This window comes from Falco cherrug, chromosome 11, assembly GCF_023634085.1.
Source record: "Falco cherrug isolate bFalChe1 chromosome 11, bFalChe1.pri, whole genome shotgun sequence".
Classification (NCBI taxonomy): domain Eukaryota; kingdom Metazoa; phylum Chordata; class Aves; order Falconiformes; family Falconidae; genus Falco; species Falco cherrug.
In genome coordinates this window covers 9,550,902-9,575,662 of record NC_073707.1, presented here as the reverse complement: position 1 = coordinate 9,575,662, position 24,761 = coordinate 9,550,902, and the positions used below count along the sequence as shown (strand labels likewise).

General features: G+C 51.7%; 1 protein-coding gene across 2 annotated transcripts in view; it reads left to right on the top strand.

Annotated features, from left to right (window-relative positions):
• GPC1 (glypican 1) overlaps positions 1-24,761 on the top strand; it is a 222,283-nt gene that overhangs the window by 193,062 nt on the left and 4,460 nt on the right. For both annotated transcript variants that reach the window (XM_014281931.3, XM_055723820.1), the window contains exons 4-8: positions 14,454-14,619; positions 19,113-19,243; positions 22,197-22,316; positions 23,083-23,216; positions 24,394-24,569. In XM_014281931.3, coding sequence (XP_014137406.1) covers positions 14,454-14,619; positions 19,113-19,243; positions 22,197-22,316; positions 23,083-23,216; positions 24,394-24,569 — 727 coding nt within the window. The remainder of the gene's footprint in view (positions 1-14,453; positions 14,620-19,112; positions 19,244-22,196; positions 22,317-23,082; positions 23,217-24,393; positions 24,570-24,761) is intronic.

Genomic DNA, 24,761 nt, shown 5'->3' with positions numbered 1-24,761 from the left:
CACCTGTAGCCGAGTTTGGTGGGTACAGCAGTTTGGCAAGGCAACTGCAGTTGTGGTATCAGTGGAAGGGAAGGACCCGAGACACAGACATGCAGTACATTTTTCCCCCACCTTCATGTAGACTTCTGACCCGTTGGTTTTGGATTCCAGTCCCCCCTTTCTGAATTCTCCTTCTGTCGGCATCGCTTATTAAACAGGATGTGGGTACACGACCAGTCATGGATCCTCCTCTTCCCTCTGCTTTCCCCAGCCCGTTCCTCCAGGACAGAGGGTCTTCCAGGATGGTCCCAACCATTCATCTCTCTCACAAGAGCCCTCCGTGGGGTTGCAGTTAACCTGGCATGTTGTTGTTATAACACAATCTGCATGAACTGAGTCGGGAAACCTCAGCAAAGCCTCCCTTAGAGCTGATTTTATAGCAAAGGCCAAAACTGCTCCATTTCCCCTGTCTTCAGGAATGGGTTCGGTACTTTAGGCAAGAGGGAGTGAGAAGGCTGAGGTGGGAAATCCGTTTTATGGATGCCCTGATAGCCCTCAGCTGTGTCTGAAATAAAAGGCCTGGTTTACCCACTGTCCTTTACCAGATGTGGATTTACACTAGCACTGAACGGATGTGAAGTGCTGAGCTCGATCCACAACTGGTGGTTTGGTTTAAGTCATTTTTCATGTTGCTTTATAGTTACAACATTAGGAGAAAGTGTATAAGACTTCTATTAAGATCAGAGACTAGGATTCGACTTCCTTGTCAGCTGGCAGCAGCAGCCTTTAAAAATAACTCTTTGAGCTGAAATTTTGTACGGAGCAGCGGTGAGTGTTTTGGTCAGGAAGTCTGAGAAAATCTAATTTAAATGGACACTTAGAAATAAATTACCTAGCTTTGAGCTTCTGAAAAATTAGATTACTTCAGTTTTATTTATTTGCAAATCCCAGAAAAGCTACTGATTTCTATTAACACCCTCCTGGTTTCGGCTCTCTGACATTTCCGGTTTGGTCTTTGTCACCTGTATCCTGTCACTGCTCCAGGTCCAGTGCAGCATCCGCGCTACTGGGCGTTCCAGAGATACGGTGCTGTTGGCCAGTTTTTCTGGCTGATTTAAAATGGGGAAGAGCCTTCCCTGGCTGAGCTACAGACGGGAATTTCCTGAGGTTTCTTTAATGCCTGCTGCCTCTCCGCTGTTCCCAAGGGGTGTTGCTTCCCCAGCCTCCAGCTGCCCCATCCCACGGGAAGCCATGGCTTCAGGCAGCCCCCGGCCGGTGGCTGGTGGGCACGGAGGGGCAGGAATGGGAGCGCAGGGGCAGGAACGGGAGCGGTGTGCTGGGAGCAGGCGCTCTGCGTCCTGCTGGGGATAAATAGTTTGAGGGCAGCCGGGGAGAAAATGGCAAAACAATTTTTCATCTTTACTGCCGTCCTAGCTTTTAAGACAAAGTCACCCTGACAGGCTGCAGGCTCTGACACCAAGATCTAAAGCTTTTAACGCTGCAGTTCCTGCCACCAACCTGGCCCCACGCTGACAGCGGCGGAAGCGCTGCCATCTGCATGGCGGCTGTGGGAGGGGGCTGGGGGCACACACGTGGCTGCTGTGGCTCTTTGCAGCCCAGGCAGAGCAGTAGGGCCAGGGATGGACGTGCAGGTTGGTGCCCTGCCCTGGTACGGGGTTAGGGGTTACTGATGCGCTGTGCATGGGTGGGGGTCTTGGGGCAGCATCTCTGTGTCCATGTTAGTTCCGTAGCTATCCTTTCAGCACAAATCGCAGGTTTTTGTTTCAGTTGCACAGTATCAAGTGCATTTTTCATCGTTTCCGTGAATTAGCAGCTACTGAAACTGCGGCAGCCACAAAATCATTAGTGAAGGGCAGACAGAAAAGGGGCTTCCCCGGGGGTGCACACCTTGTGCTGTGTGCTAGGGCAAGAGAAGTGAAATATCCCAGTTCTCGTTAGTATCCCTTTCTTTGGTTGTGAGATGAACAGCTGCCCAAAAGGAGTCTTTGCTGCAACTCCGAGCTTCATGTGAACAGGTGAAGGCCTTGTGCTGGGGGACTTGCTGCTGCCAGCTGCTGCTCAGAGAGCCACGCTGGGCGTGAGCAATTGCCGTGTTCAGCGAGTAAAGCAAGAATGTGCTCCTATGAAACACGTGGAGTGAGTGAATTGAAACACGGCAGGGGGGGAAGCAAAACTGAGATGGTAAAAATGGCAAGGGCTGAGAGAGAAAACCTTATAAAACAAAAGCAAAATATTCTGAGAGGTGCAACATGATAAGCAGGAGTATCCTGGCTGGTTTTGTTATGTATTACTCAGATGATGATACTGCTCTGGCATCTAGGTCTTAGGTCAGGACTATTGTACAGAGCGCTGTGGGGACAGGTAGCAGGCGTGATCCTGCCTGCACCAGGGCACCCAGGAGGGGCAGGGAGGCTGTGCACGGCGCCTCGGTGGGCTCCTGCGTCTCAGCACCATACCCGTGCTGCTCCGACAGACGGGGAGGAGAGCTGCCCTGTGCCTGTCAAAAAACATCCGGAGTCCTGAAATTCCCCTTGGAGACCTGACAACCCGTGAAGCTCAAGTGAGAGTGCAGAAAAAGAAAAGAAATAATGTTCCATTTCCAAAGGCAGGGAGAAGAAGGCATTTTTCAAATTAGTTTTGCTTATTGGTCAGGAAATGAGTTATTAGGGCAGTTCTTCCTTTGCTGGACCTTCATTGCTTCTTGCTCCTGAATTTTAAGTTTCTTCATGGTAGTGAGGGGTTTGATGTGAAGCAAGACCAGCTATGTAAGGAAGAAACACTTACTTAAATAATCAATTTGAATAGTTGTTTGCATTTACTTTTCTGAGTAAATGTTCTTAAGGCTGATTCTCATTCGATTTGATGATGATTTTCTTTACTAATTATAAGAATTTTCACTAAATCCTGTATTTCATTTTACCGATGAAGGTCTTCTATCAGTATATTTTTATTTAAGCCTTATTTTTTAAACTTTTGTGTTAGTGTAAGGTCAATGGCAGCTTTCCTATTTACCATATGAGTAACTTTTAAACACATGGTGGGTCAAGCTACATATGGATGGGAACCAAATTCCAATTAAAAAGGCCCAAAAATAGAATTTTTATAGATGTTTTTCATAGTTAAGTGAATGTGCTGGACACATGGAAAATAATGTTTATCTAAACATGCTTTACATTTCCAACAAGTCAATAATATAACAAAGACAGTATGGTCCCTGGTCCTTATGTCCTTTAAGATTGCAGCCATTTCTCATACCCCACTTTTTTCCATAGCTTGCAAGGGCATAGTTGACTTCTGTCTTTGAGCTTCCAGTTGCTTTTTGGGCAAAGTAGGCATAAAATTGATCTGACTGGTTAAAATGAAGATTATAATCTTCACGCACTTACGAAACCACTGGGCTAAAACAGCTCAAGTGCAGTGAACTCCTGTCCCGTGTGCTCGGTGACACATCTCCATTCTTTCAGTGGCTTGTCTTCATTCAGAGCATCAGCAGCAAGTACATACAACTGTAAATAACATTTTATTTCATTTAAGGGTTTTCACTTTTGTAATGAAATCAAGCATTTATCTAAATTGGCCTTCTCTTGATCCTGAAAAGACAGTATTAGTGTTTGTAAATAGATGTCATGAGAATGTTGTTCCGTGGCACTGGCAAGTGGCAATATCCTTGTAGCACCACATTTATTTTCTTTTCACTGGATGATACCCACCTCTGGCTTTCGAGCTGCTCAGTTTTTATGTGGCAGAAGTGTGTGTTCTTGTGTTATGGAGATGACTTGACAGCAGGATGCCATCGTGCAGAGATTAGCTTTGCCCCAAGGAGCAATAAGGTGCCACAGTACATTATCTCTCCATCTGGGAGAAGCTCTCATCTGGGACCTGCTCCCACCAAGGGAGGTAGCATTTTTCTTCAGGGACATCATCTGTTTGCTTGCTTGGGATTTTATGAGCTTCTCACCTTCAGATAGCAGCTACCTGTACCTCTAGACAGTTCTGCTTGATAAGATGCCATTATCCACGAGTTCAGCCTCAGGTCTGGCATCCCCCTTTAAAAAAATGAGGAGAGGTAATGTGAGATGGAGTCCTGTGGGCTCTCCGTGTGGGGGACAAGCAGTGGGGAGCTGTGGGTCCCAAGGGTGCTGGCGTTACTGGCAGGGATGCAGCTCACCACAGCCAGGTACAAACAGCAACTGCAGGAGCATGCTGGGTTTTTTCCCTACTGTCATTGCCAACCACCGATGGGCCTTTCTGACGATGAGCTGGTCAGTGCCTGTGCTAAATGTTTGCTGCTGCAGACCCAGCAGCAATTCGTAGGGTGTAAAATGCCACCAGCACCCTTTACAGGTCTGGCTGTATTCAGGAGGAGGAGGACTGAAGTCCCAGGAGTTGAGAAGCCTGGGACTAGTTCCTGCAGCGGCTGCTGTGCTCGCTGCCTCCTGCCCGCACGCAGCCCCTGGCACGGCTGCCGAGACCTGCCTCACGGCTGGGCACCACGGGGTGCGCAGGGCTGGGACATGCCCTTCCTGGCTGAGATCGGTGTCACGGGTCAGTGTCACCTCTGCTGAAGGGTCTCGTGTTTGAAAGCTGTCCCTGGCCAGTTCATACGTGGGATTACATGGCTTAAAACTTTTCAGATCTAAGTCCCAGTCGGGCCAATGCCCTTTGCAAACCCAGAAGCTCAGTATCCCTTTCCCCAAGCTGGCTGTGCTCCCCGAGTCACCAGCCTGCCGTCATCTGCCTCCTTGCTTTAACCACCTTGGTACAGCAGCTCCTGCAGCCCCACACACCCCCTCGCAGCCCACTGCTCTTTTCCAGCACCACTACATGTAAAGCTAGGGAGAGAATTTTGCGGTAATGTTGGAATTTGTTTGGGCAGATTCAAATCCAACTGGATGGGGAGCATGCAGTCTTGAACACATCCTGATGTATTTCACATATTTCTTTCCAGTATTTCTATCTGTTACTATGTTTAAATAACAACCCTTTGGGGATAAAAACCTATAGGTGTTCTGAACATAATAGAAATAATGCAGGCAAGCAGATATATGTCTCCATATTTACCTGGTGGTTAAAAGTCAATTGAATCTAGTTTTCAAAGGATTGAAAATTGTACCAGCTGGAAATAACTGCCTCAGATGAACAGAGCAGGGAGTGTGTTGAATAGGCAGGTGGTGGCTTGCAGTGTTTTCCTCCAGAGGGAGAGGAGCACAACAGCAGTCTGTCTGCCCACATGAATCTTCCTCATTTTAATACCTGAAGGCAGTTAGGCGCTAGACAGGAATCTGAAAGCGCAGATCCCCCTGGTTAGCTGTGGGTCCTGCCCTCAGGTCTGGTGTCCCTTGCAGGCTGTACTGCCTTCTGGAGCCATCGTCACTGCCCGCTGGACAAGCCCTCACCACTGGCTGCAGAGGGAGACGGGGACACCTCCGCTCCCTGTTTTGCTGCACCAGTTTGGCTAGATTACCCTAGCCTTCATTTTTTTTAATGTTTGGGGGGTTTTTCTGAGTCTGCAAAATGGCCATTTGGCGGCTGGGCTGGTGGGGCTGGACCCAGGCAGTCTGTCTGGCCTCAGGCTTAACAGCAGCTCTGGTGTGCTGGAGCATGAAGGGCACGAATTTGGCATCAGCTTCCAGGCTCTGAGTCCCTCAGCCTGTGCCGAGCTGAACACAGTGAGGGGAAAGCAAGAGGGTCACCAAACTGCAGGGTCATCTGTGCCCTGCCCCTGCCACCGGACCCCGGCACAGCCACCACCCCGCACGCTGCGCCTGCACCCTGCTCGCGTTTTGATCCCTGACGGGGCTTGGGAAACGCACATGATGTATCTTGAACGATGGGCTTGGTGACACCTTACAGTCACTGTGCTCCAAGGGCTCGTGGCTGTGCATTTGTGGAAGGAAGATGCAAAATAATGACTGAAGTGATTATACAATTCATTAGACTTTGAAAGAATCATATTTCTGTCAGCCCCGCAGCTGTTTCTTTTAGAGTTTTAGTCTGAAAGATTGGAAAGCTTGGTTCATTTAACACACGTCAAGGTGCTAATTACATCAGGGCTGGCATAAACATGCACAAGGCAGCTGCTGACCATGTGGTGGAGAGAGCGGGATCTGCTCCCCGCGCCAGCTCCCCTGCGCCGGTGGAGGGCCGGGAGCACCTGCAGCTCCTGCTCCTTTCGCCGGGGAAATTGGGCGCTGACAGCCCAGCGCACAGAGCAGCCACAGCCCTGGTTTCCAGCTTGCACCCATGCAGATGCAAAGAACAACACAGCCCTGCTCTTTTTTTTGGTCGTAGTATTTGAAGGTTCTTCTGTAGGAAGACTAAAAATGAAATGGTTCCCGACATGAAATTGCCACGTTTGCAGATCGCCCTGATTCCCGAGCCAGCCAGCTCCCTGGCGAAACACACCACCTGTCCTCCCAGCGCCTTGCTGTGAAGGAGAGGGCAAGGCTGGCTTTCTGAGCCCGCTCCTGGGCTCTGGGTTGTCCCACGGGCAGCTCGGCAGTGCTCCTCGCCACCCACCTGGCGGGATCTGCTCCCCTCCTTGGCCTTTTTCTTGTAGCTGCTGTTGTTCATACTGGCACCTTTATCCCAACTGTGCAATTCCAGCTGAGGGATTTGGGGTAACTGGAGTGGCTCTGAACGCCCACCTGCATTTGCAGCGCACACAGCCTGATCTGTGAATTGAAGAGCTGACCTGTTTTCTCTTATACACTACCCCAGAATGGGGTTTTCACAGCTGGCAGGAAAAACTCCCCTTACTTCTATCCCCTGCCTTTAAAATATGCGTGAGGAGGAAAGCGAGGGTGCTTGGACCTTGGCTGCAACCGTCATGTAGCTGCGTCCAGCCCCCGGAACCGGTGGAAGGCTCCAGCTGTGGGTGCGCTCTGCCCCTGGCTGCCCAGCGCACGTGCCTGCCTCTGGGATGCTGCCTGTTACCTGCTGGGTGTAAAGCCTCTGTTGGTTTGGAAACCTAAGTTAAACTGGGTTTAACTGGTGCTTCTGGAGTTTAGAATGGCTGTTCAGATGGTAAGGCCTTCTACCTGGAAAAATATAAGTGAGAGTTAGTGACACGTACATTTTGACGTGTATCTGACATGTCTGGAGGTATTTTGTGTTCACCCCAACCATCCCCGCATCTCACCAGAGCCGCAGCCAGCTCCTGCAGGTCCCTGTGCCCCCTTGGGTCTGCGCTGGTCCGCGGAGGCTGGAGCCAGGAAGGGACCAGGAGAGCGGCCGCCCAGCTGGGACATGGTCCCACTCGATGAACACCAGCGGCATGCTGCCGAGACCTCCCTGCAGCCCACCCTTACACCCCCCTTGGGCAAAACCTTTAGAGGGGACAGAGCCCACAGAACGACACCTCCACTGACAGCATTAGGGACTAGCTCAGCCTTCTCCCTCCGTCAGCCGACCTGCCTGTGTCCCCATGACAAGCCGAGGGACTGACAGCACTCCCACCAGCCTGGATTTTTCACCCAGGCCTCTTTCTCCATCCCTGAACCTCTCCCCTGTACCTAACCCTGCTTCCCCTGGGAAGCAAGGCACAGATGGCTCACAGCAGCATGGTGGGGAGTGTGCAAGGGGAGGGGGGGTAGGAAAAGTACCAGCAAGAGCTCAGCTTATTTTATTGGTGTTAAATGCCTTTCAGATGTACTTAAAGGCCCCTGAAGGCCGAGGAGTCCCATCACATTGCAGCGAGGCTACAGGTTCTCATTTGCTTTTAAGCCAGGCTTCAAAAGGAGAGCGGATTTGGGAATGGGTTTGGGGTTTTTTTCCTTGATTTTTTTTTTCTTCTTTCCCTTGTTTGAAGCCAGCACTTCAAAAGCAGCATCCGCAGCTTGGCTGCAGGTTCTGGGTGCCGAAGGAGCTGGCCACCTCGTGATGGGTGCAGGAGGAGCCCTGCCGCGGGCTGCCGGAGTGGAGCTGGGCTCAGCCCTCGCCGCTGGCCGGAGCCGCTGTGCCGTGCCCCAGAGCCGGCAGCACAGCCCCACCGCACACCATGCTGCTGCGGCACCAGCTCGGTGCTGCCACTGGTGAAACGGTTTTCCAGATGCCTGTGGCTTCCCAAAGCTCAACCTTTCTCCAGCGTTCAGGAAGCTGGCAGGGGGAGGGAGAATCATTGCTCGATCTCCTGGACATGAACGTAACTCCCAGGCGTGACGTACGGAGCTTGTCCCGGCACTGGTGCCTCTTTGGTTGCTGTTCCCCAGGGCCTTCCTCTCTGCATCCCACGCTTCGTTCTTCCATCTTTCTGGCCATCTTTTCAAGAAATAATTGGCTTGGATTAAAAAATGCTTTTTGGAGTGAGGAGGGTGTAGCAGCTTTTAGCTAAAAGAGACAAAGCACTTGTGAAAACTCAGTAAGACTTAATCATCACTTCCATGGTCCTTCCTGTGCCCTAATGTTACTCAAGGTGTTTTGGAGGGTCTTGAATATTTTCCAAGCAGTAGGCATTAGGGTAATGGCAGAAGACACGTCTGTTCTTTGTACCTCTCTCTTTTGTGTGACTTGTCAAATGAGGTCCCAGTTCAGAAGGGTAAAAACCTCCCGCTGTTGTAGGTTCAGAGAGGTCCAGGGCCAGGCCAGGAGGCGTTGCACCTCTTTTGCATCCCTTGTGACTTGCACCAAACCTTACACTGAAAAGAGGTCTACAAATCAGCGGGTGTTGGTTGGAAAATCAACATATAACCTGGGTGGGAGCTTTCAGGGGAGAAAGAACAGATAATGGTGGGGCTGAGGGAAGTGTCCTGTGGCTCTGTGAAACTTGCTTTTTTCTGTTGAGCGTGTGTATCTGTGCAAAGAAGGGTAACTTGGGCTTAACATGCAAATCACAAGTTTGATTTGTTCTTTAAAGGCACAGAGGAAAGTTAAGAAGGCTTTTTCCCATGTTCCGGAAAAATCTATCCCGTTTTGACTAGAGCACTGCCTTGCTGCTGTGTGTCCTACAGGGACTAAAGCCCTGGCCATCCCAAACTGTTAGATGCCTTTCACGCTGAATGTTTTCTAAATTGGCTGGTGGGTGGCAAGGCACCCAGCTAGTGACTAATCCCCCAGCCCATCCTCTCAGCAAATTGCTTGCAGAAGTCATTAATTTTACTGTAATTGATTTAAACATTGCTCAGGAGGAGGAAGAATGAGGGAAACCAGCGCCACTCGGAATGCTGAGAATGACGTGTTCTCAATTTTCTGTCATATTGTCTCCACACGTGCCTGTTCTCTACTGGGTGCTGTGCAGATGCCAGTGTGGAACAGGCGAGCCCCCAGCCCAGCAGTCGCGTCGGGGGCTGTGCCGTGAGCTGCGCAGACCTGTGAGCAAGCTCCAGCTCTGTCCCGGGCATCTTTTGCTCCGGCGAAGCGCTTGCCTCCAGCAAGTCACATCTGGTTGAGTGGCTCCATCCACAAAGCATGGGCACATCAGGCTTTGGAAAGTAGCCATGGAAAAGCACAGCGCTCGGCTCTTGCTACAAGCCACAGTCACGGGATAATACCTGATGACAACCTCCTTGAAATGTCAGCGCTTATGGTGGAATGGGGCTTTTTATGAGGCAGCCACCTGTTCCCGTTGCATTATCTCATTGCTACTCAAATCAACTACTGTATCCCCAGCTGTAAAGTAGTTTTCATTAAAATGATTTATTTGTCCCCTATTTTGGCTATATCTTAGAAAATAACATATTTTCCTTATCACTTCATCGCTGGGCTTACACATTAAGGGACCGTACCTACTGATGTCACTGGGATCAGAACAGAGCATGTGGATTTTAACTGAGCAATGGCGTAGGAACAATGTATTTTTCAGCTGGGCTTAGCTTTGTTTTGCATATTTATTTATACCTCTGACAACTGAATGAGGAGTGCCCCTGGCGCCAAGCCATACCTCTCAGTAATAATTTTTTTTCAGATCCTTGGAAAATGGCTTCCTCAATGTATTGTGCATGTTCTCTTGACATCTTAATGCAGTTTCTAGGTCACTGAGCTAAGAAAAGACTATAGGTGCCACTAAAGTTAGAGGAGAACTATGTCTCCTTAAAGGAGTACAAGTCACAGGCTGGACCAGGTTGATGGTACTTAGAGAAATCAATTATTGTCATGTACTATCCTCATGCTGTGCCAGATCATTTAAAGATGAAGAAATTATGTTAGCTTTCACTCCATCTGCAGGAGTTTGCAAGCTCCTGCTTTCAGGCCACCTGTGATGACTAGAGGACGTTGCTTATTGATCTGTCAGTTATTGCAGATCCGCGCTGGGAAGCCAGAGGGGCTCTCGGCTGGGTCTCAGCTGGCATCCATTAGCTGGTGGGCAGGGGGCTAGGTCAGAACGTTTCAGGTTCTTTCAGAGGCTGAAAGGTGAAAGGAGAAACACAGGCAGTGAAGGAATCTCAGCATGCAAGTGAAGGTCAGTCTTGACTTTGCCAGCCTGGAGAAATGGCTCCGCTCTGCCCGTGGGGGTGTTTGTCTGGAACGAGCTGCCGTGGAGGGCACGTGGTCCCACTGCTGGAGCTGGATGTGCCCGAGAGGTGAGCAGGCAGGAGACCTGCAGCGCTCTCCTGGGGGTGTTGCTGTATCCATACAGGGGAGGGAATCTCAGCTCCTCCTAATGGGGGCTGGAATCCCCCTGTGTGGATACAGCATGCCTGAAAAAAAACTGGAAGTTGACTTCAGCAGACTAATCTGCAAGGACTAAGAAACGTTTGAAGGGCTTTGTTTCTTAACATGCTGCAAGTCCCCCAGAGGGCTGGGGCAGGGGGCCCTGAGAGCCCCAAGCCCTTGCTCCCCTCTGCCCTGTGTGGAGCAGGAGTGCATGAGCTGGGTGGAACGACAATGAACTGAGCTCTGGCCAAGCAAAGCATGCAGAAAATACTCCCTGAAATTCCTCTTCCTGCCCTCTCATCCCTCCATTTTGGGTTCACCTCTGCAGCCTGCCCGTGAGAAAGGAGTGCTGCTGCCAGCAGGAGAGGTTTGCCTTGTTCTTTGGGGAACGGGAGTGGAGCCTGGCCTCTTCCACCTGCGAAAATGAATACTTACCCCTTCTGCCAAGAGATTAAGTGGAACGCTTGGCACCTGCCAGATTCAGTGGAGCAACAGCTGGTGGTGGATGTGTCACCTGCTCATCTTCAGAGGTGAGGGTGCTGCCTCGCTGGGGTGCTGCAGGCTGGGGCAGGGTGGCACTCTGCTGTCCTCCAGGAGACAAAGCCACCTTGCAAGAGTGACAGGCTGGCAGCACACACACAGCTCCTCTCTGACTTCCAGAACTGATCCTTGCCAAGGTACAAAAGCAGATTTTTTTCCCTCCAGCCCCTCGGGAGCTGATCCTGAGCCTCTGGTGCCGTTGTCACACGGTGCTCTGCCTACACGCACTGCCCCAGAGCAGGTGGCAGCAGCCCACAAGAGCTGCATGGGCAGGGGGTGGCCGCTCTGTGGGCACCAGTGTGGACGCAGGCGGTGTAGCTGGGGACGGGCCGTTTTGGCTGGCGGACAGCCACATAGAGGTTGGAGGGAGGTGGGTTGTAGGACGGCAGGCAGCTGTCTGCATCACAGGGAGCCCTGGCAGCTGCCTGCGCTTGCCAGTCGTGCCAAAGGCCAGGTGGAGTAGGTGGGCACCAAGGAGCAAGCCCCTGCTGCTGCTCCCCATCTGCAGCTCTGCCTGGTGGCAGGGCACGGGTGGCCCTGCACGATTACGCGCCGCTGGGTGAGGCAGTGCTGTGCTCAGGGTGTGAAGGTCCTTTCTGTTTTGCAGAAGACACTCACAAAAATAAATGCAGAGACCAGGATAAATTCTGCAAGCAGAAATACATGTGAAATGCCCACTGGGGCTGTCACAGCTTCATTTAAATACGGGCTCACTGTGGTCACCTGCGTAGCTCCAGTACTATTGCTGTGTTTACACCGTACTTGAAAGCTAAGCATGTTGGAGATGCTTTTCTGAGCCAAGATCTGTCGCTTGCCTCTCTCCCTGTCCCCCACAGGCTCTGGCAGTGTACCAAATAGCTTTATTTTCTAGCTGCTGTTGGCTGTCCTCTCTGCCGCTGCATGGCTGGCCTGGGGTGTTCCCTGCGTTGGCGATGCCGCACTCCTGCTGTCCACCAAAGCATTTCAGCTCCCCCCGCTCGCAAAGGCTGCGCCGTGTGCCACGGGGGGGTGTGGGTGCAGGCAAACCAGCCGGCTGCTCGCTGGTTCTCATCAGCGCTGTGGAAAGTCCCACGTTTCGGGGCCCAGCTGTGTGACTCATCGGTGCCACGGCTCCCAGGCTTTGTGCTGTGCGAGGTGACCGTGCTCTGCGGCCACAGCTGGGTAAGCCAGGACGAGCGGTGACAGGGAGTGCCGGTAAAAGACAAAGTTGTGTTCAGGGTCTGGTTGCCTGCCCAGGTTACATGCTCTGGTTGGAGCTGGTGTAATTCATGGTTGCTCTGTCGGGAAGGAGAGGTCACAGCTCCTTTCCTAGCTGCGTCTCCTGGTTTCTGTGTAATGCTCTGGTTTTGGAAGGGTTCCAGCTACAGCCTGTGTTAGCGTTCAACATGCTCTTGCCTGTTGTCTCTTCAGTCCAGTCGTGGTTATTTAAAGCCCCAGATGAAATATAAGCTATTCTTTTGTTTGCCCGTCCCTCTGCTTTGTTGCATCCCCTCTCAGATCGCCGAGGCAAGAGGCAGAGGTGCCTTCTGCAGCTTCTCCCTGGGATGGAGCATGTGGCTCCCGTGCGGTGCGGTGGGACGAAGCCTCCATCTCCTGGCAGCACAGCCGCACGGCAGCCGCCCGCTGGCTCCTGGCTGAGGGAGTTGTGCCAGCAAGGAGGCAGAAAGCTCGCTGAGGACACGGGGAGAAGCCTTGGCATGCATGGTGTTCCCTGTCAGCCCCTCCGGCCGCGGTGGAGCATCCGCAGGCATCTCAGGGCTTGTTCTGCCTGCCAAGGCAGGGATGCGCTCTCTGTTTGGGTTCCCTCTCTGAGACCTTGAAATTTTTGTCCCGGTCCTGAAATAGATTCTCACGAGGTTATTTTAATGTGTTCCTGCATGATGAAGCCCCAGCACGATCCAGTGGCTGTTTTCCAAGGCTGACTGGGAGTGAGGTGCTACCATGCAGGCAGTTTCAGGGAGGGGGCAGCTCAACCTCTGGTGGCTGGGTGGGCTCAGCATGTTCTCCCTCTCCTGAGGGTACCTCAGAACGGGATCTTTCTGGAGTCCTCCAGAAGGAACTTAAAAGGCCGTGTTCAAAGTATTTTTCACAAATAATAACGAGGTTGAGGCCGTTCTCAGCATTGCAGCTGCAGCTTGAGGCTCAGGGATTTTGCCCTGTGGAGAGTTGCCCCTTCCATCACTTTTCCCCCTCTGGGCTCCTTGTGAGTGCCAAGTACTGGGTACCAAGCACAGACACTTACGTTTATTTTTGTAAATTATTTTAAAAGAATGACAAGGGAGTTGCAAATGGATCTGAGCAAAGATGGAAAAAGACCACAAAGGAGAAAAACACTTTAGCAACGAGGCAGGGGAGCACTGAGCTCTGCCAGCACCTCTGCTGGGTCTGCCAGGTCGTTATTCATCCCTCAGCTGGCACTGACAGCCCCTTGCCTGTGGCAGTCGGAGGGGGACACTGTCCCATGGCTGACGGGCAGGGGGGACTTGGACGTGCTGCAGAGGCTGCTGCCCTGCTCTCTGGGCTCTGCACCTGCGCTGGCTCTGTGCTTCTGGGGCCAGAGTGGTTTAATTAAAGGTGGCAAAGCCACCTCCGGAGTCACCTCTGTAAAGCATCGGCTGCAGGTGCGGTGCCTGTGAGCTGCTGGCACGGCATGTGTTGGCCCACTTCACCGGCTGCCTGCGGCTCCTGAAGTACTCTCAGAGAGCAATCACTTCCCAGTGTCGAGTGCTCTCAATTGCCCATACTTTTGGAATTGTTAAAGTCTTTTCCCAACACCATTCTCCTTTCCAAAGATGCCAGCTGAGAACTTGCCGTGTCCAGGCCACTGCTGTGCATCCCCCCAGGAAGCCAGAGATGCAGTTTGTGGGGGGACATCTGCATCTGCCAGGCAGTGACAACAAACCCTTCCTGCAGAAAGGGCATGGCGGTGGCACTGATTGCAGAGGCTCCAGGGCCACACGTGCACCATTAGTCGGGTCACAATTACAGCCAGTGGGCAACCTGCACTGTCCTTGTGGCCACCAGACCTGGCTGGAAAGAGGATGATGCTCACATACGGGCTTTTCCCAGAACCCTGGCTTCAAACACAGCCCGAGAAACTAGCAGCTGCCTCGGGGGTCCTGTCCTTCCAACAGGAGTAAAACCTGAGGAAGGGTGGGGAGAAGCAGAGGCAGTGAGAGGGAAGCAGCCTTCCCAGGGCTGTGCCCCTGGGGAGCAGTGCCACCTTTCAGATCACGCCAAGCTCCTTCACCCCAGGGACGGGGGGAGCTGGTGCGCCTGCCCCCCGACCAGCCGTGTGCCTGACTCCGATCTGTCACCCCCAGGTCTCCCTCAGCCACGAGTGCACTCGCGCCATCATGAAGCTGATGTACTGCCCGCACTGCCGGGGCATGTCCAGCGTGAAGCCGTGCAACAACTACTGCCTGAACGTCGTGAAGGGCTGCCTGGCCAACCAAGCAGACCTCAACACCGAGTGGAAGTACCTGATGGGTAAGACAGCCTTTCTCTCCTACAGCGCAGCTGCCCCTCGTGGCATTTTTTGAGCTCTCTGAGACAGTGTTTGGTGAGTAAAGAAAGGACTGTTGGAGGCTATTTTACACTATGGGTTCTCTGTGATCTGATGCCTAGAAGCTATTGCAGGAAGTTTTGCTGGGCTTTAATACCATTAGAAAACACACTGCTGGGCTGGCTAACAAGGGCTTAAAGAGTTTTCATCTTGCCTGTGCTCATTTGGGGTTGCCCCCATTTTGCATTCAAGTAGTCCTTCCTTCCCTCCCAAGTGCTGAAGCTTAGGGACGGATCCTGCCACCTGTACGCTGTCAGAGCCGCCACCTTATCCGCGCCAGAGCACTTGTGAGAGCGGGAGAAGGACTTGCTGCCCTCCTTAGGAGGCAATCTGGAGACACAAAGCCATAAACTGTTTCCATGGGTGGAAAGCAAAGGGCTGTGAATCACATACTTCTGAATGGAAAGAGGTGTCTTAAATACCTGGGGAGGGGGAGGTCACAGGCATCGCCAGGAATGGAAGAATGGGACTTGTATTTTAAATAAGAAATGAGCTCATTTCATTTTTGTTGTGTTACTCAGCTAAGATGATGGTTATTTTAAAGTGGGTGGTATGTGTGCAGAGGTGTCCGTTTTGCTGAGTTTAAAGCCAGAAATGCCATTGTGATGGTGTGGCCAGATCTCCGGTGCAACACAAGCTGGAGAACTTCAACCTGGCATTTCTGCAGGAAATTCTGCATTGCCTGATCAGACCCAGGCATCCCTCCTAAGACAACCTCAGGTGTCATTCAGCTGGTTTTCCAGAGCCTGTGGCTCCTGGTTAAAACGTGAACTACTGCTGAGAGTGGTTTGTGGTGCTAATGGACACGGTTTAAGGCTGGTGAGGATCTGTGTTTAGAAAACAGTGTCTATGTTACAGCACACGTCCTCTCCCCAGCTGCTGTCCATCAGGGAGGGTTGGTTGCAGCGGTGAAGCTCTCGCTGTTCCTTGTGCCCACAGAGCATCATCAGCCAGCCAGCTCCTCTTTCTGTCTCAGGTTTATACCTGGAGTTTATACCTGGAGTGATCTGAGACCAGAGGGAGCCTTGATGTTCGTCTGGGCTCACGGGAGGCAAGCGCCAGACAAGACGAGCTTCAGGCTTGGCCTTTTCCCTTGCCTTGGCACCCACTGCCTGGCCAGCAAGACTGCCAGCTCACTAGCCAGCTGCAGCCCAACAGGGTGGCTCAGGGTTGACATGTGGGGGTGTTCACAATAAAGACCCCGATGCAGTTCAAGGAGTGTCATCTGCCTCTCAAGGGACATTGCAAAATAAATAGGGAACCACTCACGCAGAGGCCGGAGCACTTGCTGGGTCAGGTGTGTTGGCCAGCTGCCCGCCCCGCTCCGGGCGCTAACAAACCAAGTGGCAATGGACTGCAGCTAATTGGAAGTGCTCCCCATGACAGCAACTTGAGAGGCTGCTGCTAAAGCAGGGAGTGGGAATAGTCCCTTCCCCAAGGGTTTACACCAGGATTTTGATGGTGCTTCAGCCTTTCTGACCAGAGCAAGCCAACCGGTACCTGTCACTGCTTTCCTGGCAGGGTGACTGCCAGTCTCACAGAGGTCAGCCTACAGCTCCCCGTGATTGACAGGGAGGCAATTCCGGGTGCATTTTGCACTTATTCTGGCTCCCTCTTCCCCAAGAGGCATTGTCAAGGGGTGATGACTAGGAGGAAATAGGAGTTTGTTCAAATTGCAGTTGTACATTTTAGTGTCAGAGGTCACAGTTTGATCAAGGACTGGAGCAAAACACAGAGTCAAAGGTAACAGTTCACCAGCATTGTCCATTCTTCACCCTTCTCCAGGCCCTTCTGTGTAGCTGAAGAGGATTTTGTTACGCTAAACACAGAGTGACTCTTTCAGTTTGACAAATTAGGGCAGGTCAAATTAAGGGAGATTTTTATACTAAGTGGTTTGAACATAATTTATCAGTAATTTTGGCGTGCAGCCTTTGATTTAAATGTCTGTATCTCAACATTAGTGCCTCTGCAAGCTGAAATTGTCTGGAAAATACAGTCTCAAAGGTGACGCTGCAACCCCTGAGTGGCAGCAGAGTTAAACTGCAAGCTCTTTAATGTTGCAGGAGATGCTATTTCCCAGAATACAAAAAAACATTACCCCTTTGTATGGCACGTTTAGCTTTAGGAATCAGCGCTGCCATAGGATTGTGTTGCAGGAGAAGAGCACATTAACTTGGGGACTGTGGCCCTTGCTTCCATTCTTGCACAAGCTAACCAACAAAACCTTTTTTTCTTTTTTTTTAAGTGCTGAAAAAAATATGTGATGTGTCCAAGCTGTGACTTTGCATGTTGTTAAATCCTATATTATAGACCTGAGCAAAGAGTATTTTGCGATCCATGCTCCAGACTGGCTGAGGCTTGAGCCCCCCCAGTTGTTTGACTATCGCCCTCGCTCCCCACAGGCTGGACCTGTTTTCAGACTGTGAGCCCTGTGGGCATGATCTGGTATCTTCTGTGGGTTTGTGCTGTCCATCATCTAGTCTTTGCTTGACCTGGTCATTCTCGGAGAGCTGTCAGGCTCTGAACATCAATCATGTAACAGCAGAGAGAACATACTTGCAAGGGTTGCGTACACTTTCAAATTGACAGCAGTGGGCTCAGGATCAGACCTTTGTTATTAACACATTACATCCACCATGGGCCTCGTTTTTCTACACAAACCTCACCTAGACCTTGTGGAAGTCCTTTGGGGTCTTTCTGCTGAGTCCTGCTGGCTTGCCAAGACAACGGACTGAACACTTCCCACACAGGTTTGAAATGGCTGTTGGCTGTGGTTGTGTCCCAGCTGGCTGGACTCCGGTTCAAAGGAAATTTGCTGTGTGGCTCAAAGATAAGCGTCAGTCCTTTACAGCAGTGTTGCAGGTGACCTACACGCTGTGGGATGGTGTAGGTTGAAGGACGTGTTTTACTGAGACTCTGTTGAACTGCCAGGTATAAGTCACTTGGTGGTTTCATTGCTCACGAATAATGTTGGCAGTACAAACTCATACTGAATAAACTTTTCTGTAACATCACAGCATCTGCTGTGACAGTCTCCTGCCAGGCTGATAGGTTGAGGTATCAGGATTTAGGACAGAAGAATTAATGACTCCTAATGAATAACTCAGTTTATGAATGGGACAGATCTCCAACCTAAACCCTGGGACTTGACACTGCGTAGAGAAGAACGAACATGAAGCCATGTCACTTTTCTTCCATGTGACGGGGCCACAGGAACACGAAGCACTTTCTGTTCCAGATGAGCATGGGCCACCCCAGTGCTCTGACTGGTCCCTTGTCCTGCCAGGAGGTTTCTGTTGTGCCCTGGGGGACGCAGACTACACCGGAGCCATCTGAGGTCACACGTAAATGCCAACTCCCTCAATGCTGATGAAGCTTATACATGAGCTGGCCTTCAGGCTACTAAAGCACAAGTGGTAGGAAACTTGAGGCAGTAGCAGCATAGCAGTGACTTTCAGTATTATAATTTTTGACTGGCAACGTCAGACCTGGTTAAGATCCCATTTTAGAAGTGCAAACCCAGTTTTGGCCCCACCCTGAGATCCTGTTTAAATATTGCTGAACACCAAGGATGTCAGTGTTCCTCTGCGGTGGCATACCCGAGTGCCCCGAGCCCTGCGAGCATATAGGCTGTCCTTGCTTCAGACCCAGCTGGAGTGTTGAGAATCACCTCTGGAGGCAGGCAGAGGTGGGTAATTCTTTTATAAGCCAAGCACAGCCCCAACCATCAAGGCAGGAGCTTCCAGGCCAGGGAGGAGCACATGGACGTCAGAGCTTTCCAAGATAAGAGGAACTGAGAGCAAGAGGCACTCCTCAGTCACTCCCTGTCCTGTGTATCGGTTTAATTGTGGGCGTTTCGGTCTGGTTCTCTGCCTTTATAACCTGGTATTTCCCTGACTGGTCACACGTTGTCCTTCCAGAAGTGATGGTGAGCAGCATTACCGCTTTCCTCAGGCCTTCACTGCCCTAGAAGCTCTTGCCCACATCCAGTACCTGTGGCACTTTATTGAGCCCAGTTCTCCCACTTTCTGCTGGCTGCAGTGCAGTGAGTAGCAGGATTAGGGCCAAGCACCGCTATGCGTTACTTAACATTTTTTCCCCAATTTTTTGTTTTTCCTTTCTGTAGCACCCCGGGAAGTGTTGGTCACTTTGTGTGAATACAGGTTGCATTTGCCATTTGCCAGAGGTGACCTCTGTTCGCCTGCCACTGAAGGTGGCTTTACTTACGTGCTGGGAAGGGACAGCTCTCCCATGCCAGAGGGAGAATGAGCGTGCACTTGGGCAGTAGTGAAAATGGAGGGATGTCTCCCCACGAGCCTGCCGAGGGACCAACAGCTTATCCCACCCACCGTGAGCGTGATCTTTAACTTGGCTTGCACAGAGTCTGATGAGCGATGTCTCTGTCTTGTTTCGCTAGATTCCCTGGTCGTAGTGGCTGACCGGATTGACGGACCGTACAACGTAGATACTGTAATAGGGACCATTCACATGAGGATCGCTGAAGCTATTTCTAACTTGCAGGAAAACAAAGACTCGATCACAGCCAAGGTAAGAGTGTGTGCCTGGGCCTGGCTTGAGGATACACCACGTGGAACTGCCAGGACCAAACGTTTTTTGTGCTCACTGTGCAACTGAACTAAAGGAAATGAAGGATGAAAGAGATCAAATGCCCACTCTTTTAATGATATGAGACCACCCATCTTACACAGGCAAAAACCTTCTCAAGTGTTTCCAAATATTCCTCCCTGCCACATCCAGCCAGCCGCCTTCAGGAGCAGACACACAAGGTGGGACTGCACATGCAGTGGCTGTGGGAGGCGTGGTGCCATTTGCTGTCAGGTGCCTTTGTGTCTGAAGGGTCCCCAAGTATTTTGGCTGAGCTGAGGCATTTACAGAAAGTGCACAGTCCCTAGTGACAGGAGGCAGCTGCTTTAACCTGCCTTGCCCAGGAAACACTGGGCTATCAGGTTTTATCTGGGGGACAGAGTTGCAATCTGGCAGTCCATCTGGAGAGTATAAAACAGGCTCTCCTGATGCTCACCTGCCTTCCAGGAAGCATATTATGAAGCTGTCTTCTATTGGTCTTTATTTTTAGTGTATTTATCCACATAACCACAGCCACCTCTGTAGCTGCAGGTAAGAGAAGCTTTGGGAACAAAAACAGCCCTCCAGGGCTTCTGCTTTTTGCCCAGACATTCCCCCAGTCCTGCAGCTATCCCGCAGCTGGGGCAGAGATGCAGATGAAAGGAGCCGGGCAGGTCCTAACTGGGTCTTGGAGAAGGGAAGGGCCAGAAGTATTGCTTAGCCAAGCAGGAATTCACTGGCTACATGTCAAAGCGCTAACAGCAGCATGCATCCAAGTACTCGTTTAGGTTTCTTCTGTGACATGAAAGGCCGTATTCTTTCTTCCCTTGTTAGGTGAGACTGAAGTTGTCCACATAAAAGCAAGCCCATGATGTGGGAAAACATGGCATCATCTGCAAATAAAGGTGTTTCTGAGGGGCATATAGTAAATCTGCTAAAATGAAAAGGAGTAAATAGGCTAATTGGTGTTCAATTGGAGCAACCAAACATATTTGATAAGCTTCTCCATATGATCTGGTGACCAGATGGATGCGGCAGTCTTTGCTGGTGGCACTGGTAGCAGAGATCAGGAGCTGCAAATCACTGCAGCTCTAAGCTCTGGTTTTGACCGTGACAGGGACCTCTCTCGGGGCCAAGGGCAGCAGGCTCAGGCTGCAGCTGGGGGCTTCAAACATTGCCAGCTGTCTGCCATTTGTGAGACGAGCCAGAAGTGGCCCTTGGATCCAGTGACACCTTCAGTCATGGGTTCACTGCACTGCTGAGCACTCTCCCTGCCTCCTCGCAACCCCCCTCGCTCCCTGTGGCTCGCTGATGGATTTCAGGCAGCAGGAGCTGTCAGAGGCTGCAAATGTCGATTTGGTCTTACCATGCGGGAGTCTGCAGGACACGTGTTCTTTCCATCAGTAATGGGCGTTGCTCACCTATAGCCCTTGGGCTGGCAAGAAGATCACCTTGACACCATGCTGTGCTGGAGCTGCTACCAGAGCCGCTGTCCTGCACACCTCCCAGGGCTTTTACCTCCTGAAAGAGTTGTCTCCTGCTAACGACAGCAACAGGCCAATAAGAAAGATACAGCAGTGAAAATGAATTGATTTTGTTTTGGTAAAACCAAAATGAAAGTCCTCTACGTGCAGTTTTCAAGGTGGGGCTTTTTGCACGGACCAAAGGAGACAGTTGAACAAATCGGCTTGGTGCTGAACTGCCCCAGTCAGATCCATCTGGTCAGCAGGACAGTGCACCCCAGGAGGGGGCTTTCTAGGCTGAATGTCCCGCAGCCACACCAATGAAACCCACTGTCACCAAGGGGACTCTTGTCTACCTCAGGACTTTGCTGATGGCTGTCAGAATCCAGTAGCAAAAGCATTCAGCAGCTGGCACGAGCTGCGTCAGCAGTGCTCCTGTCTGAGGTCTTGACTTCTCCGCTTTAAGGGGACACCATGCAAAGTTGAATTTATCGATAGCTTCTGACAGCGCCCTGGTAACCACAAGAAGCTTGGAGCCATCTTTTCAAATCAGATGGCTTGCTTTGTAAAGGCTGATGTTTCCTGACTCAAACTGACAGTGCAGAGGCCCCCTGACCTTTGGCACTTCGTTCAGTCCGGCTGTCCAAGCACTCCTTCCACCAGCCCTGGTGAGGCTCCGCTGCCTGAGCACTGGCTATCTGCTGCAGAGGGGTGGTCGCCTGGACTGGTCATGCAGAGACCAGGAGAAACAGCACTTCCAGGGCACACCTCGTCTCCTCCTAGAGGCAAAGTCTGAGGATCTGTACCCTCAGAGGGCTTCTGCTCTCCTTTGGCTACAGAGCGCTCCTGGATGGGTAATTAGGATGGCAGGAGGTACCCAGAGTTAGGAGGTAAATCAGTTTGGCTTCCTCATTTGCCCCTGAAATGAAAATCCAACCTGACGGACTGTGACACACCTGCCGTCTTCGCACTCCCCTGGTCAGAGCGGGCATTCACGTGCAGTGTGGGTGCCGAGTAGCCCCCGCTCTGCTGTCTGAATCAGCAAAGCTCACATGCTTTGCCATGTTGAATCCCCCACCACTGGTGTAATGAGCGTGAGCAACTCCCATCTTGTTCTTCACAGAATTTTATTTTTCAGTCATAATAGGAACAGGTAAAATTGCTAGAAATAATTTAATAGCAACATTGGTGACTCATCTAAAAACATGTGCTAATTTTGTGTTATTGCTGAACATTTTGCTTGATAGCGGTAACCAAAGCCAGCTACAGTGTGCTGAAAACACATTCTGGCACAAGAATAACCTGACCAAAAACTTAAGCCAGAATCTCAGAGATTTTGCAGGTAGGAAAGATAAACATACTTAAGAAGAAAAAAAACAACATAACTGTGGAGTGCTAATTAATTAAAGAAATAATATCAAAAGATAGGATAGAGAGTTTGGTTTGTTTTTCAGGTTTTCCAAGGCTGTGGAAATCCCAAAATCAGTACAAAAGGCTCCAGCAGCGAGGACAAGAAAAGGCGGGGGAAGGTCGCATTAGAAGCAAAATCCTCTGCACAAGCACTGGAGATGCTGGTGAGTTTGCCTCCAAAGGTCCCTCCCTGCCGGTGTGCCAGGAGCCTGGGAGCCCGGCCAGCACAGCACTGGGTCCTGCTGGTGTGCCAGGAGCCCTGGGAGCCCAGCCAGCGCAGCACTGGGTCTTGCTGGTCGGGTCACACCACCCCCAGGCTGCTGAATCGCCTTTGCTGGCGAGTCTGAAGAAGGTCAGATCGGCAAGTACTGGCATGACCTAAGCAGATCTGATCCTGCCTTGGCACAGGGTCAGGGTCTAGGTTGCTGATAACCACTTTATCAGGGGTTTGGTGCCCATCTTACCTGAAAAGGCTCCTTGCCATTGGTGTCATTCAGCCTCGGGCAGTCCAGCCTGGATATTGGGGCCAGAGGTCCTCCTCCATGGAGATTTTGGATTCCGTGAACGATGAGCTGCAGGATCTGCCGTGGTCCCACATTTCAGAGGCTCCTCGCCCACAGACACCTGCCTGTCCCACCCTAGTAAAGCCCTGCTGGCTCCCACCAAGGCTGCTTCTCAGTATTGTCCTCGTGGCCCAGAAGATGATCTTCTCCTGGTTAATCTTACGGTACCAGAACATGCTCTAGCATGTCACCTTCAGCCTTGAGTGCTTGGGTTGAAGGCTGGTCTTTAGGGGATTATATATCCCTGTCTGCATAAAAACAGAATTTGTGATGGTAAAACAAAAAAAATAGGAAAAATCTTTGTGCTTTCCGCAGCCTCAGAGTGCCCCAGAGCTCTCCTGGCCCTGAGCATCCTCTTTGTTTACAGGTTTTAGATGCCAAAGGGAATCTGACAGCTCTCAAGACTTACTGGATCACCCTGCCCAGCAGCCTGTGCAGCAAAAAAGTAATGGCCAGCTCAGTGGCGGATGACAAGTGTTGGAATGGGATGAGCAAGGGCAGGTATGGAGAAGGTCAAGGTGCCAGGATAGCACTGTTCCAGGGTGGGGGAGGGAGGTTTTGATAAAAGGCACTTAGCCATCATCTCAGCCAACCCCACTTGTCCAGACTGAGCCAAAAGGTCTGTCCCTGTCCACAGAAATGCTGTGTTTCCTGAAAAACTGGTGCTTGGGAGTGTCAAGCCTGTTATTTTGCTATGTGGTGGAGGGTTAAGCACTGAAATGCACTAACCATGAAATAACTGTGTAGTTTTGTACTAATGAAGCAGTTTTGCACTGCCACGTGCACTCAGAAGGCAAATGGGCTGGATTTACCTCCCAAACTCCAGAGCTGTTGCTGAGAGTTGCCTACGCATCTTTCTGTCCATACCTGCCCTGAAATGCTGTTCCCTCATGAGAGGAGGCACCTGGGTGACATCAAGTGGCTGCAGAAACACCTCCCACCCGTGGCTGGCAGCTAAAGGGTGGCTGTGAGGGGAGATGGGCAGCTGCTGGCCCTGCACCTCCTTTCTCCTGCTGGGCTGATCTCTGCCAGCCTGGAGCCGGTGCCTTCGGTTGTTCCATATTTCACGTCGTTACTGCAGTGCCGCAGCTGTGCAGGAGCAGATGGGCCGGGGCACTCGAGAGGAGCAGCGCGGCTCTGTTCGCTGCTTGACAGCCCCCGGTTGACTGAAGCTTCCCTGGGGGCCCGTCTCGTTGTACGGGGCTGGGGGGATTCAGTCGTCCCAGGTGTCACTCCCCACAGCATTCAACTGGGGCAGGGATGGAGGTGTTTGCAGCCTCCCATATGGGCAGAGCTTTTCCATGGGGAGCGCCGCTGTGGCTGTGTGGGTACCGGCCTGAGAGCAACCCCTCAGCCCCACACAGAGCCTGTCCTGCAGGAAACCTCTCCCCATGCCAGGACAGTGATGCTGCAAGGCCACCAGCCACCTCCTGCAAGCTGAGCTGGCTTCAGGGCGACCTCCAGGGGACTGGTGGGGTCTGGCCACAGCAGCATGGCTTGGCCATCCACAGAGCTGACTGCCTTGCAGCAAACGTCAGCACGCGGAGGCTGTTGGACAAGCCAGCGCCACTGCCTGCAGCTTCTCTGCAGTTCAGAGAGGCTGGATGGTCACTGGTGTAACAGGGAGAGGTGAGCTTGGCTGGGGGGAGACATCTAAACCTAACACCTTCCTTCGCAGTTACCTGCCCGAGGTGATGGGGGACGGCTTAGCTAATCAGATTAACAACCCGGAGGTGGAGGTGGACATCACCAAGCCAGATATGACCATTCGCCAGCAAATCATGCAGCTGAAGATCATGACAAACCGGCTGGGCAACGCTAACATTGGGAACGACGTGGATTTCCAAGACGCAAGTGAGTTTAGCAGGACCGGAGAGGTCCGCAGCAGGCGGGAGAGGCTGAGCAGCCCTGGCAGCCTGCATGGGTCTCCGTGCAGCCCCCGCAGCTGGGCCCTGGTGGCAGAGGGATCGTGGTGGCCTGGCTTTTGGCTGCCGGGGGCACTTAACGTCAGCTGGAGATCAGGTGTGGGCTTGCATCCCGTAGGGG